At 37.1% G+C, this 17,764-nt stretch overlaps 1 protein-coding gene across 3 annotated transcripts; it reads right to left on the bottom strand.

Annotated features, from left to right (window-relative positions):
• Window positions 1-588: 588 nt before the first annotated feature.
• LOC144643403 (heparanase-like) lies at window positions 589-11,862 on the bottom strand. Of its 3 annotated transcripts, none has more exons than XM_078502639.1 (8): window positions 11,131-11,862; window positions 9,903-10,077; window positions 7,935-7,982; window positions 5,542-5,742; window positions 4,468-4,579; window positions 3,444-3,556; window positions 2,650-2,793; window positions 589-1,457 (listed from the first exon to the last, which is right to left on the bottom strand). In XM_078502639.1, exons 1-8 carry the CDS (start codon window positions 11,675-11,677, stop codon window positions 1,298-1,300), a joined length of 1,500 nt encoding a protein of 499 aa, XP_078358765.1. In that variant the 5' UTR covers window positions 11,678-11,862; the 3' UTR covers window positions 589-1,297. The 3 variants fall into 3 exon arrangements, with proteins under 3 accessions (XP_078358765.1, XP_078358767.1, XP_078358766.1); XM_078502641.1 differs by lacking the exon at window positions 9,903-10,077 and adding an exon at window positions 9,676-9,847 and having other exon boundaries at window positions 11,131-11,861; XM_078502640.1 differs by lacking the exon at window positions 9,903-10,077 and adding an exon at window positions 9,448-9,619 and having other exon boundaries at window positions 11,131-11,861.
• Window positions 11,863-17,764: the final 5,902 nt, after the last annotated feature.

Raw genomic sequence — 17,764 nt, 5'->3', positions numbered from 1 at the left:
CTAACAGTAGATATAATATTATTTATTTTATTTTTTACAACAAAAAACCGCACACCCAGGCATTGCAGATAAAAAAACATATAAACTTTTCGTCTAACCAATAAAATTGCGCAATAAAGTTTATCTAAAAAAATTATAATTGTAAGCAATTATACGTATAAGTTAAAATAATAAAATAATAATTATAGTACTCCATGCCCTCCTAATGACTTGGCTCACCGGACAATCGATTAATGAGACGGGTGGCCTTTGAGCCATTGCAGCAGATTCTCATAACGCGTGCGGTAGATCATTAAGTTAGGAAAAGATACATTCTCTCCATGTCATTTTAAATAATCCACGCAATTGTTTCCAAATTAAAGACGACTTGACCAAAAAAAAAAAGATCCGGCTTCAACGGGATTTTAACAAATGAGCAACGCGTAACCAGTGTTATGTGGGCATAAAGGTCGAATTAATGAGAGTTCATGTGTTCCCATGACAAGAACGACTAGTAATAAAATTAATGCAAATGAAATCACGCATGGACAACGTTTCCATAGCAAGCACAAGTAAGCATCCACCCGAGCCACAAGTTCGTACTGGTCATTTATTTTTTGCTATTTTTGTCACAAACACCGTTCTCAGTCTACGAAGCGGCCGTATTTAAGGCCGGGGGAGGGGGAGCGGAAAGGGAAAACAAAGGGTTTTTTTAGAATTGTGCAGTTTTGTAACGCAACGTTGCAATAAAAACCGCGCAGTGTGAGGTAAAAATGAACGTAAACTAATAAGATCATAGCAATAACGTCGCCAAGTCAATTTTATTATTTACTTTGATTTTATGTTTATTAGATACTCCTAAAGCATGCAAATCTTGAATTGAACACATTCAATCGTGTGCACAATTTCATATGATATACATGTACATAATCATAATAAAAGCTGCGCCTTTCGAGCCAGAAGTCAACGATAGATTCCTATCTAGCGTTAATGACGTATTGATTGGCTTTCTTTTGACTGAAGTTGAGCTAATACGTATAATAGTTGTTGCTGCTCGCATTTTGTCATTGTTAGTTTGTTCATAAATTTGTGTTATTTTTGTTTCATTTTTTTTTACCAAAAAGCACAAAATTGTAGCTTGCCATTTTTCTACCATACATACCTGTACCTGTCGAGCATAACTTTGCATTTTACTGACATTGTAAACAAATACTGCATATACTAACACAAAAACTAATGTTTTACCACCAAATAATACACTTAATTGAAAAAACTGTGCTCTGACACCAACTCTTTTGGCAATGTGATAATTTCATGATTAACCACAAGCACTCGCTGAGGCTTCTGGGATGACATAAAACCCAAATGTCAGAGGTGGCATAATGAGAGGTTCATGTCCCGGGACACTCTTCGGCTCAAGGTCTGGGAGGGTGCGGTCATCAACTAGTTTGAGAACTTTTCCATTCAGTCTGACCGTCCTGTTACAAAAGTACATGTAAGCATTACTGTATTTGATTTTTGTTTTGATAATAAGAAGATATGTCTCAAATTCCTGTCTTTAGACTTTCGGCCAACATTTGAAAGTTGACCAAAATATTATCGGGAAACGAACATTGTGACGGGAATTGGGGTCATTTCTTACAGTATTTCAAACGACATTAGAGTCCTGAGTGCTTACAGGCAGGCGTACATGTGATACAACAGAAAACTCATAGTCGCTCGAGTATGATGCAGTGGACGTCATTTATCATTTAAGAAATTCGTACGCATTCCTGTTATCACGGACTTTAGTGTCACAAAATACTTTAAATACTTCAATATGATAGCGAAGCAGTTTTTTTCTTTGAAAATTACAAATCATCGACAATGATTTTTAGTTATATTACTGCATTTGATTTTAGGAATGATCTTTTAGATTTTACGACCCGTCAGAAGGCAAACTCATAAACATGTACATTGTACTCCTGTACTAGATTTCTCATTAAAGCCTCGGCTAAACGATCAAACATTTTCGTCCAACATCGTGTTGGTCACACAGAACACGGAGTGGCTAAACGAGCAAACAATGTTTGATCAAACATCTACCAAAGTGAGCCCACATAACGCTTCGTGCGTATTACCGCTGAAATTATGGCGCGACGTCACATAGATTTGGTTTCTGATTGGTTGCTATTTCCCGCTTAAGCTTGCTTTGTTTGCAGGGCTGGCTAAACGATCAAACATTTACGCGTGAAGCAAAATGTTGGATGAAAACATGGGAAAGCATTTAAATGCAATGTTGGGAGAGGCGGCTAAACGGTCAAGCATGCTCTTCCAACATGATGTTGGACGAAAATTTTTGATCGTTTAGCCGGGGCTTAACTGCCAGTTGAAGTTGCCTTATAATGATGACACTTCATTTCAAGAAGATGTTACAAACAAACAAGAATTTCTTTGTAAACTGTTCAGGCTAAAACGTTTTATGGTAAAAACCCATATCGCAATCTCAATTTCTATCCATCCGTACCTTCTTTTGTATTTGCTTTGTCACTGAAATGTTCCTTCGCTGATTTAAGCGGACATTTTTTCATTGTACTCGATTTGGTGGCCACTGAATTTCTTCAAGTTCAGATTTCGCTAAAATCCATGACACAGTAAATAAATTAATAATACAGTGTGAACTGTACTTACTTTGACTTTAGATCACTGTACTCTGGGGTTAACAGATACTCGTCGACATCTTTTCCTTTGAGGTCGTCAGTGAGTTGAAGGATCACTGGATCATGTTTGTGAATATTAAGAGCAAGAAGCGTGATAGAACCCTTTGGATAATGCCTAAAACATTTCAAAGGTGTTTGTCATTCATCGCACCAGGAAGAGTACATTGTATCTACATGTACATGTATTATTCCTATTTTCCTTGGTATAGGAACAATCAGGCAGGTCGTGAAGGGACGTACATGTGGCGTGTCCTTATTGAGATTTCTGCATTTCCATGGAGTTATGGTAGAATAAACGAGTGTTAGGAAGCTGTGGTAACACAATTGTTTCCGAGTTCTCTAAAACTTGGTTCATCCGTAACTTTACAACAACGAGGAAATACATTTATTTTGTATATATTTTAATTACTGAACACTCGACTGCCGAACTAGTTTTTTTATTTTTCCATAGTTATTTTACCATATTATTTAAAAGGCTTTCAGTCAAAAGGTGCTCATTAAAATGTAGTAGGTTGTTTTTTAACATTCTCTTGTTGGTCCAAATAATTTTGGTCTGAATAAAAAAGTTAATTATGTATTAAGTATAGAAGAGTTAGCATGGCTCCATGTTGCTTAAATGTTGCTACTGCATTTATAGTAACATGCCGGGTCGATTAATGAGAATGAAACTAATATGGCCCAACACTGTGCATTTTACAAACCAAGTCTACATGCACCTTGAACGAAACAAAATATACCACATACACACTGTACAGTGTACAGTACCTGCTTGAACAATGGGCATAAACTCGGGTCGTTCGCTTCTCTTCTGTTCCACCCTTCACCTCCAAGACTTTTACTCCTACAAGTCGCTTGTATAACAAAGAAAGCCAGTAGTCCTAGAAACAAGGTGAGGCACACTTTATGTCTCTACATTATGTCCGCACGGTATTTTCTACGCTAGGATAGAGTGTTCACAACTTCTCTTTTCAAGTTTAGATTAGCAGTGAGGCAGTGATCAGTCTACTAATAGGACAAGGGCAGCTGGCACTTACTGTATTAGAAATTTCACCTTTTGCGGTTGTAATACAATGTAAATGTTAATCGTATCTATAACTAAATTCTCGATTTTGATTGGTTCTGCACGCGCCTATTTGTCACGTTATCGGCGCGCGATCACGTGGGTGTCCAATTACAGGTATCCAATTTGAGCAACTTCAAATGGATACCTGTAATTGGACACCTACGCCATTCGCACGTCAATCATGCACATGTAAATGGGTTCTTTCTTGCTGTTTTCCTGCTTTTCGCACAACCAATTGAGTTTATCTTTGACTTTTTCACACAAAAAAGGTTCTCCAAGACTTCCTAACCTCGAATTTTGTTATTGATACGATTAATTAGTAATTTGACCTCGTGTCGTACAATTCGGAGAGTGATCGTGCTCGTAATTTTAAATCGGCCTTGCGCTGCGCGCTCTGCCGATTTTGAAATTACTCGCCCGATTTCTCCCTGAATTGTACTCCACTCATGAACAGTCCAATAACTATTACAAATTACTGAACAGATCCACATGGAATGTGCGTTGTATACTTTCAATGACAATAAATAGTGTGGAACATTGAAAACACCCTGGACGGCATTTGGGTCAAAATGACAAATGCAAAAAGCAACTCAGTAGGGGCAGGAGGGGCAGGAGGGGCAGGAGGTTCAGCACACAAGCATCCAAATAAGCTACACCACAATTTGGGCACACATGCATTGGACTGCTTTGTAGCAGTCGGGTGGAATTAATCAATGAAGTACATACTGGGTTTGGCTCCAGGTTGTCATCTAGTAAAGCATAGTTTCCAGAAACAAATGTTTGTCGTATAACAACATCATGGTTAAGCCGAGCCGCAAGTCCCAACTTGTCCAGCCACCTAAAAAGGGCTCCAGTACATCAGTATACATGTAATTCTTCCAGGTGAACATAAAAATTAGTACCAGCTAACTGTTAGCCATAACAATCAGACAAAGCTGTGCTAGGGGTTAACTGCAATAAACCAACATCGAGTACGCCGTCAAAGCAAAAGTTGTTTGAAACGTACATGTATTGAGTCGAAATTGTAAACCTACCAAAATTTCCCATTCAACAGATCAAACGTTAGAAATGTCGGAAGGTAGAGAAAATGTTTTCTCACATCCGACAGTGTACTTTAATTAATACATAATTGTACATGTACAATCGCATTTTTCATTACTGTTGTTGTGATAAATAAAATGTAAATCGAGATTAATTTCACATTTTAGCTCAATTTTTGCCATAACACATGCTAAATTTTAGAACACCTCTGTAGTGGTCAACCTCTATTTGTGGTCAGTTGGCCATTTCCAGAGGGTGACTGCTTAACAGAGGTTTGACTGTAGTTTTGTGATGCACATTCCATCATCCATAGCCAGGTGACCCCATTTAGAAGGGTCAGGATTCATACACTTTTTCAGGCCAAAAATTCAAGGACTTTTCAAGGACGTTCCAGGACCTTTCTTGGAAATTTCAAGGACTTTTTTCATGAAATTTACCCCAAATCAACGATTTCCAGTCTGTTGTGCCATTGATGTGCTTGCTCAAGAACTAAAAAAAATCGCTTATTTTGGCGGTCTTCTCATTGCCTTCTAGTGAAGCCTTTTGACGTTCAATAAAAAAATCAAGGACTTTTAAGGACCGAAAACCAATTTCAAGTACTTTCAAGGCCTTTAAAACGAACTCCTGAAATTCAAGGGTTTTCAAGGGTTTCAAGACGCGTACTAACCCTGAGGGGTCACCTGTACATGTATTTTGCTTCCCAATGAATTTTTGACCAGAATTGAAACTGGGAATGTCAATCTTAACTGATCGACTTACATAAAGCCTGCAACATATCTGTCAGACAATCCAGGCGCCCCTCCTCCATATGCACTGCTAGTCTCACCCATCCATCTAGAACAGCCAGGATCTACCTTGGAAAGTATTGAATTGACTGCATTTAACTCATGCAGGAAATAATCCAGAACATCTGGGCTGTAAAAATCTTCCACGGAACATGTTCTTCCATTAACGTAATACCTGTTGTTACAAAAAAACAATACATGTAAATGACTTTGTAAGCTAATTCTTAATGGCAACCATAAATTATAGGTACAAGCATACACTGCATCATGTATCATGTTTTTTTTTTTTCAAAGAATTTTTAGACAAAAATAAACATTTGATAGTCTTCTTTATGTCTTCTAAAATTCGTTTATAACTCATCAAGTCAAAACAAAGGAAATCAGAACATTAGATTTTTTACGATTTTAATTTCTCCCTTTTCAGGGGTCGGCACAAAACGTGGACCCCCTTATTTGCGCCCCTGTTTTGCACCCCATCTGGACCCTCTTCTCGACCACATCTGGACCCCATCTGGACCCCTTCTGGACCCCCATCTGGGCCCCTTTTCTGCAATCCCTATTTTTTTTTCCAGAAAAAGATCGGATCAGGTTTTAAATATTTAAAACAATAGCTAGTGGTTCCATACTGGAAGTGAAGTGCTGCCCCATGTAGAGAGATGGTGGGGGTGAGATACGAAGATACCACATGGTGTTGGAGATCATTACACATGTAAGAAACTGTGAGCAACAAACAAGGTTTGAATCACTGTGTTTTTATTGCAACACCTGATGGATAAAATGGTTCCCAACACAAAAGGAAAAAAAACTCAATTCCTAAGGGAAAATAAGGGATAGAAAACAAAAGCAGAACAGACAAGGAATATGTGAAGACAGAATGTTTATTCAAGTATACATTTCATTTGCCGTTTGAACAAAAAACTGTCATTTTCTTGTGTGTATGACATGCAGTAATTTTGGTGAGAGTCATTTTAAGTGTAATGATTTTATTTCTTTGAGCGAAAATATGTACAGCCTCGCGTGCCAATTAAATATACAGTAAACGCTTATTTGATTTGGGAATAATTTTTCATTACATGTAAGATCTTTAAACCGTTCAGTTTCATCCGGTTTACAAATGACTTTAGATTTAAGTTTAAGTCTCGAAGAAATCTTTAAAATGTGTTTGCTGTGTAATAAAGTTAAATTTTACTTAATTTCTGTAGTCTTCTGTTGGCATGATCACTCCGGCGAAAACATTGTCTGGAAGTGCTTCAGACTTCGATTGACGGAAATCTTGGAAACATTTCTGCCGGTGTTTTGATTTTCTGAAGTCGCATATCAATGCAAACAGTGGTAAACACTACAATTCTTTTGTGAGATGGTGATTATTCCAGGCACAATGCTGTGGTAATTTATTCATTTTTCAAATTTTTTTTAAACCTCAATAAAAAAAAATTTATATTTAAAATGTTTAAATTGTGATCCCATCTTTTTCTGGAAAAAATAGGGGGGCCAGAAGGAGGTCCAGATGGGGTCCAAAAGGAGGTCCAAATGAGGGGTCCATGTTTTGTACCGACCCGCCGGCCCCTTTTCACAATAGTTTTAGTTTTGATTGACAAGATCTATCAAACACTCAATAATGTGTTTCATCACATTACCAAACACTTCATCAAAGTTCATCGAATGCTCCACTGCGTGTCGTATTTTCAACTCTCTTGGTGTTTGGAAACACTCTTGTGTTTGATATTACTAATTCTTCAAGAACTGATTCATGATTTGAAATTAAATTTTATGATTAATTTCTATGATTTTGCTCCTCCCCACCTCACCCTTATAGCTTCACCATCCTCCCTCTCGGTCTCATTTTTTTACATGTCCCGGGGGGGGGGGGGGGGGCTACTACCTATAATGGCCTATACCGGGAGGCTCCGCCTGAAATGGGTACCTTTTTTATGTTTCAGGTATATAAAAGGGTAGGGATTTCACAAGTTTAGGTATATGAAAGGGTAGGGATGTCGGTAATTTAGGTGTTAAAAAGAACCTTAAATTAAAATATTTCGAACATACACACATTATGGCTGTATAATTTTGCTTTAATAAACTCTACATAAGAATGACAACAGGACTTCCCGTTTTTGGTAAATGCCAGGTCCTTTAGGTATATGCAAGGGGTACCTTTTTTCAGTAAAAGGTATACGAAAGGGGTGCCTTTTGTGTCAAAATGGTATATAAACGGGTAAGGGGTTAGACCTAACAAAACAAAATGTTTCTGAGTAGTCCCCCTCCCCCCTCCCGGGCTACATGTACAAAGCCCTTAGAGGCCTAATAGAACTGTAAATAGAGCTTTCACTTGTGACAGAAAAAATGAACTTAAATGGCATTACTTACTGGTGCCATGTAACTGCATCTATGACATCCTTGGCATGTGACACAAAGCTACAGTAGTCAATAGAAAGTAAGAACATGAACATGTATAATTATACATAATTAGTCTGAGAGCTCTTCTGTAAACTGTACCAATGTACTGGAACTTTTCGTATGAACACTAGACCATATTCATATTCTCGGTATTGGACTGGAACTAGCTTAGAATGGAGGCTAATGCAGGGGAATATCATTAAAAAAAGCTTCATGTCATTTGCATTTGAAAAGATTCCCCACATAGCCTCCAATGCAAGCTAGTTCCCGTCAAATACCGGGAATATTAATACAGTCTATTGAAAGAAATTGGTACATTACTGTTTGAAAGTTATAAATGAATGTAGCACTAAACATGGGATTGTGGACCACAGTCATGTTATTCAGTGTTTTCATAGTGAATGGAGATTTTTAATACAGTTTAAGGGTGAAAACATGCTGTACCCAAGAAAAAAAGAAGAATACTGAATGTAATACAACACATACATGTATGTTATCTGATAAGGTGTGCAATGTTGAATGTTATGCTTTTGTGTGGTGATTCCACACCCATCTCATGGAAGGTCATAATGGAAGGGGGAGGGGGTCTCAAGAGTGAAATGTTTTAAAAGAAAGCACATGTATGAAGCTTAAAATGTTATTTCCTAAGGGTGGGGAGGGGAATCAAACCAAAAAAACCTTCCATGGTGGATGTACTGTACTGTACATTATTTTATGGATATTTTTGAATTTAAGGTTTTTGAAGCTTTCAATGATGCTGACCATCTAAATGCAGTGGAACACCAACTTTTTGAATCCTCATTTCTCAAACCCCATGACAGCTTGAACGAAAATATATTTCCCTTGAATTTGCTTCACTAAAGGCCTCTTTACATGAGGGCCCAGATGAGTTTCGTCCCGGGATAAATTTCATCCTGGGATGAAAAAATTTTCATTTGCATGAGTATGTTCATCCCAGGATGCCGGGATGTAAGTCGTCCCGCCCGAGTTGAATTCATCTTGCCCGTGCTTACATTACATTAAATTTCATCCCGGAATGACTGTTTACATGGCATTTTTCGTCACATTTCACCCCGGGATGACATTTCATCCCCGTCCTGAGCACCGGGATGAAATCATCCTGGGATGAGTTCATCCCGAAATGAAAACATGTAGACAGCAACAAGAAAATGACCAGACAACGACATGAATTCATCCTGGGACGAAAGTCATCCCGGGACAAAAACTCTAATGTAAAGAGGCCTTAAGTCAAATAATGAAAAATTAATTTATCCCTGCCAATATCTTGAGGTCCTGTTTTCCTGAACCAATTTTTATTTAATTCCCTCAGGGTTTGAGAAATTCGGATTCACAAAATTATCAGGATTGTAACTGTGCATCATTACACTGTGGTTTTCAAGATATGTGCAGTAGTCTCAAATAAAATATAGTGCACCCACAAACAATTCGTGAATCAAGGCAAATTTGAGTGGCATAACTGTACCTCTGAAAATAGACTGCTGTTTTAGTGTGGTTTGCTACTGTTGTTACATCTGGACCAACAAGATAGTTTCCAAATTGAGGACTGCTCTGAAGTATTGATCTTAAAGTATGAAAGTCTTCTGCAAGTTCCTCTGGAGAAAGGGACTTATTAAAATCCATAAAATGGTTTGGCTCTGGGGAAAAATAAGGCAGACGGTGGATGTAGAATTTATCAGTAACTGTTGGTTACCTCTCTAAGAAGCTTGCACTTTTGGAATGATTTAAGACCCTTGTTACATCAGGACCAACAAGATAGTTTCCAAATTGAGGACTGCTGTGAAGAATTGCTCTTAAAGCATGAAAGTCTTCTGCAAGTTCCTCTGGGGAAACAGACTTATTGAAATCCTTAAATAGGTTTGGTTCTGGAGAGAGAAGTACAGTACATGACAGGAATTGCATTTAACATTATTTGATTACCTCTCTAAGTAGCTTGCACTTTTGCGGTGATTTAAAATCTTAGTTACATCAGGGCCAACAATTAAGTGTCCAAACTGGGGAGTGCTTTGGACAATAGACCTTAAAGTTTGAAAGTCTTTTGCGAGTTGTTCTTGGGAAACTGACTTATTAAAATGATCCATAAAATGGTTAGGTTCTACAGAGAGAATAAAGCAAAGAAAAATAAATAAGTAATTACTTCTTTGAAACAGATGCATGTAGATAATCAAGTTAATATAGTAGATTATAACATGTCCCCAGAGTCATGTTGCCATTTTGTTTTTGTGTTTTACATGATGCAAATTTGTCCCTTCTACACATGTTTGCTGCATGTACTAGCTCTGCCCACTACATGTATGATTTTCTCTTGTGTGTGTGGATGCAGTATAACACATGACTTGTACATTTAATGTAAATGTACACATTAATCCTGACCAATGTGAGTGTTAGTGTGGGTCAATGTTTATTTTATTTACTTATCAGCTTGGTTAAGTTTTAAATGTGTGTTATTAACTTAACGGAATTTAAAATGAAATACATGTAAACATTGACCCAAACTTGCAAAAAAAATTCAAATGAGCCCAGGTGGGGTTCACTTGGGCCGAAATGCTGGGAAAATTTATGCCCACCATGTTATAGGCTCTATCACCAAGTTGGCTGTTGCATGTCTTTATCATAACACTGGTAACGCAGCTGAGCAACAATTACCACAGCATAAGTTGAGTATCCAGCACCCTTACAAATAACAAGACTTAGTGCACGTGGCTAAGGGAAGGCCACCCTGACAGAAAATCCTGGCCCTCCAGGTTGGGTGTTAGGCATGGGGCTAATCCTTCATCCCATAACAAATTAGTGATTATGGAAACCGATAGCCAACCCATTTTCCCCATTAGGGTATAGCCTATAACTTACGGTGCTAAAATTGAAGTACATTTTTGCACTGCAACGGAAATACCCAGCTCAGTGTCTTTTTTAGAACTGATGTGTTTTACAGGTCTTTGTGCTAACTGAAGTTTTAAACCACCTCCCACAAGCAACTACATGTACCTACAGCCGTGCAGCCCTTGTCAAAAGTGTTAGCATTATTACCTAATTCCAATTCCAACTAGTATGGTTGTAGGCTTCATAGCCCAGAGGACAACAACATTTGTCTTTTGACTATAAAATAATTAAAAGACAGAGGTTTGATCTGCAGTGAAGTATTTCTTACCATTTCCCAGCTCCCATCCAAAATGATAGCCTTGTTCAGCAACATACTGCATTATTTCTTTGGGGTTGCTTGCGTCCCAAGATCCATCTTGTTTCCTAAGAAGCACATTCAACCCAAACATGACATCCCATCCTGCTTTGGAAGATAGCATGTGAATCTTGTCCAAATCGTGATGGGTGACTGTGAAATTGCTGAAATTCTTTGGCTTTTGCAACTCTTGAGAATCATCATAGATCAGGAAGTCTTCGGCCGTTCCACCGATTCGGAGAAATGCTGGAGAAAGGCCCTTTGCAAGGTTAAAGAATCTCTCGGAAGAGAAATTCACGTGAGGCCAATTATGCATCATAATGCCCGAATCGATCGCAACAGAGAGAAACTTTTCACTGACGGTAAACACAGAACGGTTCAAATTAATCGAAACGTTTTGTTCCACGTATTTCTCCCTGCTAAAAACGACGTATTGGGATTTCAACGAAGGCAAATTTCCACAAAGTAACATCGTCAATACAATTATTGAACCTGCGGGTATGTCCACTTGAGGAGCCATGTTTACAAGTTTTATGCTCGCTGAAACTTCCACACAGCTTCCTTTGAGTTCAACTAGCCACGTCTGGGGTAAATGAATTCTTCCGTGAGATATTAAAACGATAATCTGTCAGAATACCTTCAAAACAATACCGTCAGAACACTCGAGCGAAACACATGATTTGGCTCTTTTTCGCCAGGCGTTCCAAGTGAAATCGAGGCTCTCCCCAGTCCTTCTTCAATCATGCACAGTACACCCAAGTGAAAGTTGACCTCACTGTTTGGGCATTATGATATCTCTCCAGCGCTAATTATATCTGAAAGAAACGTTTTCAAATCACAATCGGCTCCAGACGATGCATTCAGGAAGGTGTAATATTTAAAGTCTAATTAATTTGACTACTTTTACCACGCAGCCAGATCCATCCAATATTTTGAACGAGATATTTCCAGTTGGAAGCCTTATGAAAAAGTCTTATATTAGCTAGAATAACTATATGACACAGATCATATTAATTTGTCGTATCTACGCGTTTGCCAGAGTAATTTTTGTTTCTTATTTAGCGATACGAATTTATGCCAATGAGGACATCAGACAACAACGCCGAAAAGAAATACCGAACTCGCTAAGAAAGTTGTTTCCGGCAAACAGAAAATTAACCCGTGTAATTTTCATTGCTAGAAACTATTATACGAATTATATTATCTATCCATATAAGCGAGTACACTCTTTTTATTTTATAAGAATCTAGTTTATAAGAATATCGAGGCTGGAATTTGCGAATTTTTAAGAATATTTTAAGAATAAACCCGAAGCTGAGATTTTGAAAAGAATATAGTTTATATTTGAAACAAAATCAGGTGTTTTCATTTCCGTCACTTTATCTCTGTGAGGAATGCTTTGTTTTAAGCCAAAACGGCCAGGCTGCAACGAAAAGCAATGGTACATGTGCACAATGTGCACGATACATATCTGGACACCAAACAGTTGTAATTGATTACCCAATACTTGCTAAAACGGAAATGTCAAACGGTATTTTCTAAGAATGTTCATAAGAATATTTTCAGCCTAAAATCGGCAGAAAAATAAGAATATTCAGCCTGGTTTGGAAAAACTGTATTCTTATAAAAAAAAAAGAGTGTACTCCTGTTCAAAATGGCTCAAAGCACGCAGACTTGTGCGGAATTTAATTTTTGAGATCGACTAGTTGAACTCGATTATTTCGAATTCCCCGTTCTTTCGAACTAATACCCATTTCCCTTGGACTCGCCCTTCAGTAATTATCTATCGGCTATTTCGTCATGCATCAAACTCCCGCTATTTCGTACAACAATGTGCATTTTTTGTTTCCCCTTACGGTTCGAAATAACGGGGTTCAACTGTATTATCTTTAATTTTTTTTTTTTTTTTTTTTTTTTTTTTTATTGCTCTTACTGATTCATGCACACTACATTACAATACAATTACTGACAATTACTTACAAAGACGATTCTAACATTGCATACACTACAAACATGAAAATACTATTGTCGCTAACGTAAAGCGCTACTCCTATTTAACAAAAGTTTTGATTGATTGCTAAGCTACTTCTATTTGACACTAATTATGCACTATTTATGAAGATTAAGTAAAAGGACTTATTTAAAGATACAATAATTTCTCAAGAAAACTTAAGTATTTCCCATTTCTGTAGGTGAAATTTAAGCCTGTCCCTTTTCTTAGCGATACAATATTCAATGTGTTCAATATATTTAAGTTTAGCTATTAACTGAGGTAGGAGTGGTTTTGTTTTCCTGAGCCGATTAGCGTGGATTACTTGCTTACCAGCAATGAGAATATGATTGAGAAGAGTCCAATGAGGACTTTCTTTTGTAATACCTAGCAGAATTTCGCTGTCATTTAGCCTAGAAATAGTAATATTTAATTTATTTAACCAGTTAGTAGTATGCGTCCAGAAATCTATGGTAAATTTGCAGTGTAAAAACAAATGCTCGAGAGATTCTTCGTACTCTCCACAAAACGTACATAACGAGGTATCTATTAGCCTCATTTTATTCAACAATTTGTTAGTATATATTATACGATTAAGAATTTTAAATTGAAACATTCTTGTTTTAATGTCTAAAGTCACTTTTTGTGGCGTTAAATAAATTTGATTCCAGTCAAGATTTTGATCATCAAATAAAGAGTTGTATTTTAATCTTGCAGTAGGATGGACGTGTATATTCCCTATCAGAATCCAGTACAGTCTTTTGCTCGTGAGTTCACTGAGCTTAATTTCTTCATTATTACAATTGAGCACAAACTGAGTTAAATCCAAACTTGTGGTGGTGCTCTGCTCTTGCGCATCAGGGGGTTGTGGATTTTTCGAGTTTATCAAGACTCTCCATGCGTCTGGAAGTGCTTTTGACAGACCAAGGATTAAGAAATAACTGTTAAAATTCAGCCCTTTTTCTCTAAAGAAATTCCAAGTTTTTAATTTGCCGTTCGGGAGAAGGATATCTTTTATCTTTACAATTCCAGCCATATATGATTTTTTGCAAAATTGAGGTTTGCCCCCAATACGCAGAAATTGATTGTTCCATAGTATTTGATCCATGATGACGTCTCGGGAGGACATTTCTTTAGTATTGACTGTCGCCCAGGTCTCAAAACACTCGCGATAAAATTTAGGAAGGTGTTTAGGTAGATCAGCACCATTATAATTACAATGAAGAAGGAATTTCTCGCCGTGATCTTTGAGAATCCTTGATAGAATAAGTTTCCAAGGGCTATGATAGTTCTCAGTATACTTCTTTAGGCAAATGATTCTCTGAGTTTTGATTGCAGACTCCACGTGAGGCATTTTCAGACCGCCATCTTTATAATCGCTGATCAGAGCTAAGCGTTTGATTTTATCTTTTCCGTTCCATAAAAAATTAAACATCACAGAATTAACCTTTTTCAAAAAATCTTTGTCTAGATTTAATACGGAAGCACGGTACATGAGTTTTGGCATTGCGAATGTTTTAATGATTTGAATCTTGCCGAACACAGTTAGATTTCGCCATTGCCAACCATTCAAGGTTTTCTTTAAAGATTTAAGTATTGCTTCAAAATTAAGTTCATGTTTTAGGCGAGAATTATACGTAAAATAAATTCCCAGAATCTTCATTGGTTCATTAACAGTTTCTATACCCAAGTTTTGTTTACAATTATGGCTACTCCCGAGCCAGTAGGCCTCCGTTTTGTCTTTGTTTAATTTCAAGCCTGAACATTTTTCGAATAGTCCCAGTGTACTGAACAAATGTTCTATGGAGGCTTTGTTGTGTACAAATGTTGTCAAGTCATCAGCAAAGGCTGCAAGTTTTACCTCTATATTACCAATTTTAATTCCTTTAATACGAGGATCACTTCTTATTTTAATTAATAGTAGTTCCAACACTATGATGAACAGATACGGTGACAACGGGTCTCCTTGTCTAACACCTCTTTCAACATTGAACAATGGCGTCGAAAAACCATTGTTTGTGACACAACTGGATATATTAGAATAAAAAACAGAGATCCATTTAACAAAAGATTCACCAAGATTAAACGATTTTAATGCTTTTAGCAAAAAATTCCAGCTTATAGAATCGAATGCTTTTTCAAAGTCAATTGCCACCATTAACCCAGGTATCTGGTTAATTCTCGTGTATTCCATGATGTCTTCGATTGACCGGACCGCATCGAAAATAGTTCTGCCTTTGACATAAGCATATTGGTCCCCGTTTATAATAAAAGGCAATACTTTTTCTAATCGCAATGCTAATGCTTTCGAAGCTATTTTAGTGTCAACATTTAATAAAGAGATAGGCCGCCAGTTTTTTATATAACGTCTATCCTTTCCTTTCTTCTCAATAAGTCTTATTATTGCTTGTTTTTGTGAATTAGACAATTCGCCGTGTAGGTAAGAAAAATTCAAGGAATCGGTCATAAGTTGGCCAAGAAGATTCCAGAACTTTTTGTAAAATTCTGGGGTTAAGCCGTCATTTCCAGGTGTTTTTCCATTTGGGAATTTAGATAGTGCGTTAAAACACTCAGTGTTTGACAAAATTCCTTCACAAAGATTTTTCTGATCATCGCTTAGTTTAGGAATGTGAACGCTGTTGGTGAAATCTGGAATAAATCGGTCACCATCGCTTGAATCCTGGTTTCTGTAGAGAGATGTGTAATAATCCTCAAGTTCTTTCATAATGAATTTTGAATTTAAAATTATTTTTCCATCTGAATTAAATAGCCGACGAATCGATGTTTTTCCGGTTTTGTTGGTTTCAAGATTTAAGAAGTATTTTGAATTTTTTTCCCCTTGTTCATACCAGTTCACTCTTGATCTGATTATTTTACCTTGAATAATATAATCATACAATGCTTCATACACACTCCTTGCTTCGTCCAACTTTATAATATTATCTTCTGATGGATTGTTGTTGTAAATTTCCTCGCATTGTTTTAGGGTTTCTTCCGCTCTCTGTAACCGTGCTTTTCGATTTTTGGCGATAGTTTTGCTATATTGGAGAGTAATTTGTCTGATCCTGTATTTAATTAAATCCCATAAAACTCTTGGGTCATTAACTTCAGAAAATTCCATAATCCAATTTGGATATTCAGAGTTAATAAGCTGTATGTAAGTATCGTCATCAAGAAGGCTTGAATTAAATTTCCAATAAGATGGTCCAAATGGTTGGTCTTTTAGGCTATTGAGGGACAAGCTGATTGCTGCATGGTCGGTTCTGATAGCTGGGACGATGTCTGCTTTTTGAATGTCGTCTTGTAGTTCATCACTTATGAGCCAAAAGTCAATGCGTCGCTGAATAATCGGCGTTTTTTGCCTCCAAGTAAACTGCTTTTTATCTGGATTATGAACTCGCCATATATCAATTAGGTTATACTCAAGCATTATATCATGAATATTTTTAACAGTAGATTTCGTTTCAATTTTTCCTCCAGAGTTATCAAGAGCAGCATCTAGATGAACATTGAAATCTCCACCAATGATAATTCTACATTCTGTGTCAAAGCTGGTGGTTTGAATAATAGAAAGGATTTCTTCGAAAAAGGCTACTTGTTCGTTGAGTTTTGTAGGCGCATATAAATTTAACAAAAGAAATGGAGAGTCTTGGATGGTCATCTCTAATAAAATGTAACGGCCGTTATCGTCTATTACGGCATTTTTTAATTCGAACTGTAGCTGTTCGTTAATGAGGACGAGCACTCCACTGCTATGATTCGAACCGTGACTATAGATCATTTCTCCACGCCATTGGAATTTCCAATCACTAAGGATTTCTGGTGTACTATAGGTTTCTTGAAGAAACGTTATGTCACTTTTCTGTTTTTCTATCCACGTAAAAATTGATTTGCGTTTCTGGAGGTCTCGAATCCCTCGAGCATTGAGTGACATTATCTTAAAATTAACTTCTCCTATTGTGCGACTATGGTTTTATCCTGAATAGGCTTAGCGAATGATTATTTAATAGCGTAGCAAAACAAATGAAACTGAGAATTAAGCTGAGAATGTAGCAACATGCATAATTACAACACAAACACACAAAGAAGACTGAATTTATCCTACTTACCGACTGCCCCAAAGCGAATTGTATGGGCGTTCCTACACCTACTGTGAATAACATTCCTGATGTTGTGTTGTGCTCCTTCTTTGTGATGTTAACTACGTATTAATTAAGTTTTTGTGATATAGAAAAATTTATGCGTTTAAACGCGGGAAAAGGTGATTAGCATATAGTGTGCCAAGTTGTACAATAAAGAGCCGAAAACAGAAAGAAAAGCAAATAAATTATTACAATGGTGCATTACTCGGAATAAACTTTCCATTTACATAGAGTTTATCAGGGAATCTCTTGCTGAAATATACACTGCATCCTCTAGCCTTAGCATCCTTAAATTTCTTATTTTGGGATTTTCTTAGTTCGTACAATTCTTTCGGAATGTCCTCAAATACGTTGAAATCTTTATCCTTTAATGTTTTTCTGGCTTGGCGGAGGACTAATTCGCGGTCAGAATAGCGCAAAAATCTTGCGATTACTGGACGAGGACCGTCGTCTTTAGGTTTTCCAACTCGATGAA

The sequence above is a fragment of the Oculina patagonica genome, chromosome 2 (assembly GCF_052425735.1).
Source record: "Oculina patagonica isolate OP01 chromosome 2, crgOcupat, whole genome shotgun sequence".
NCBI lineage: Eukaryota > Metazoa > Cnidaria > Anthozoa > Scleractinia > Oculinidae > Oculina > Oculina patagonica.
This window is presented reverse-complemented; position numbering and strand designations above follow the sequence as displayed.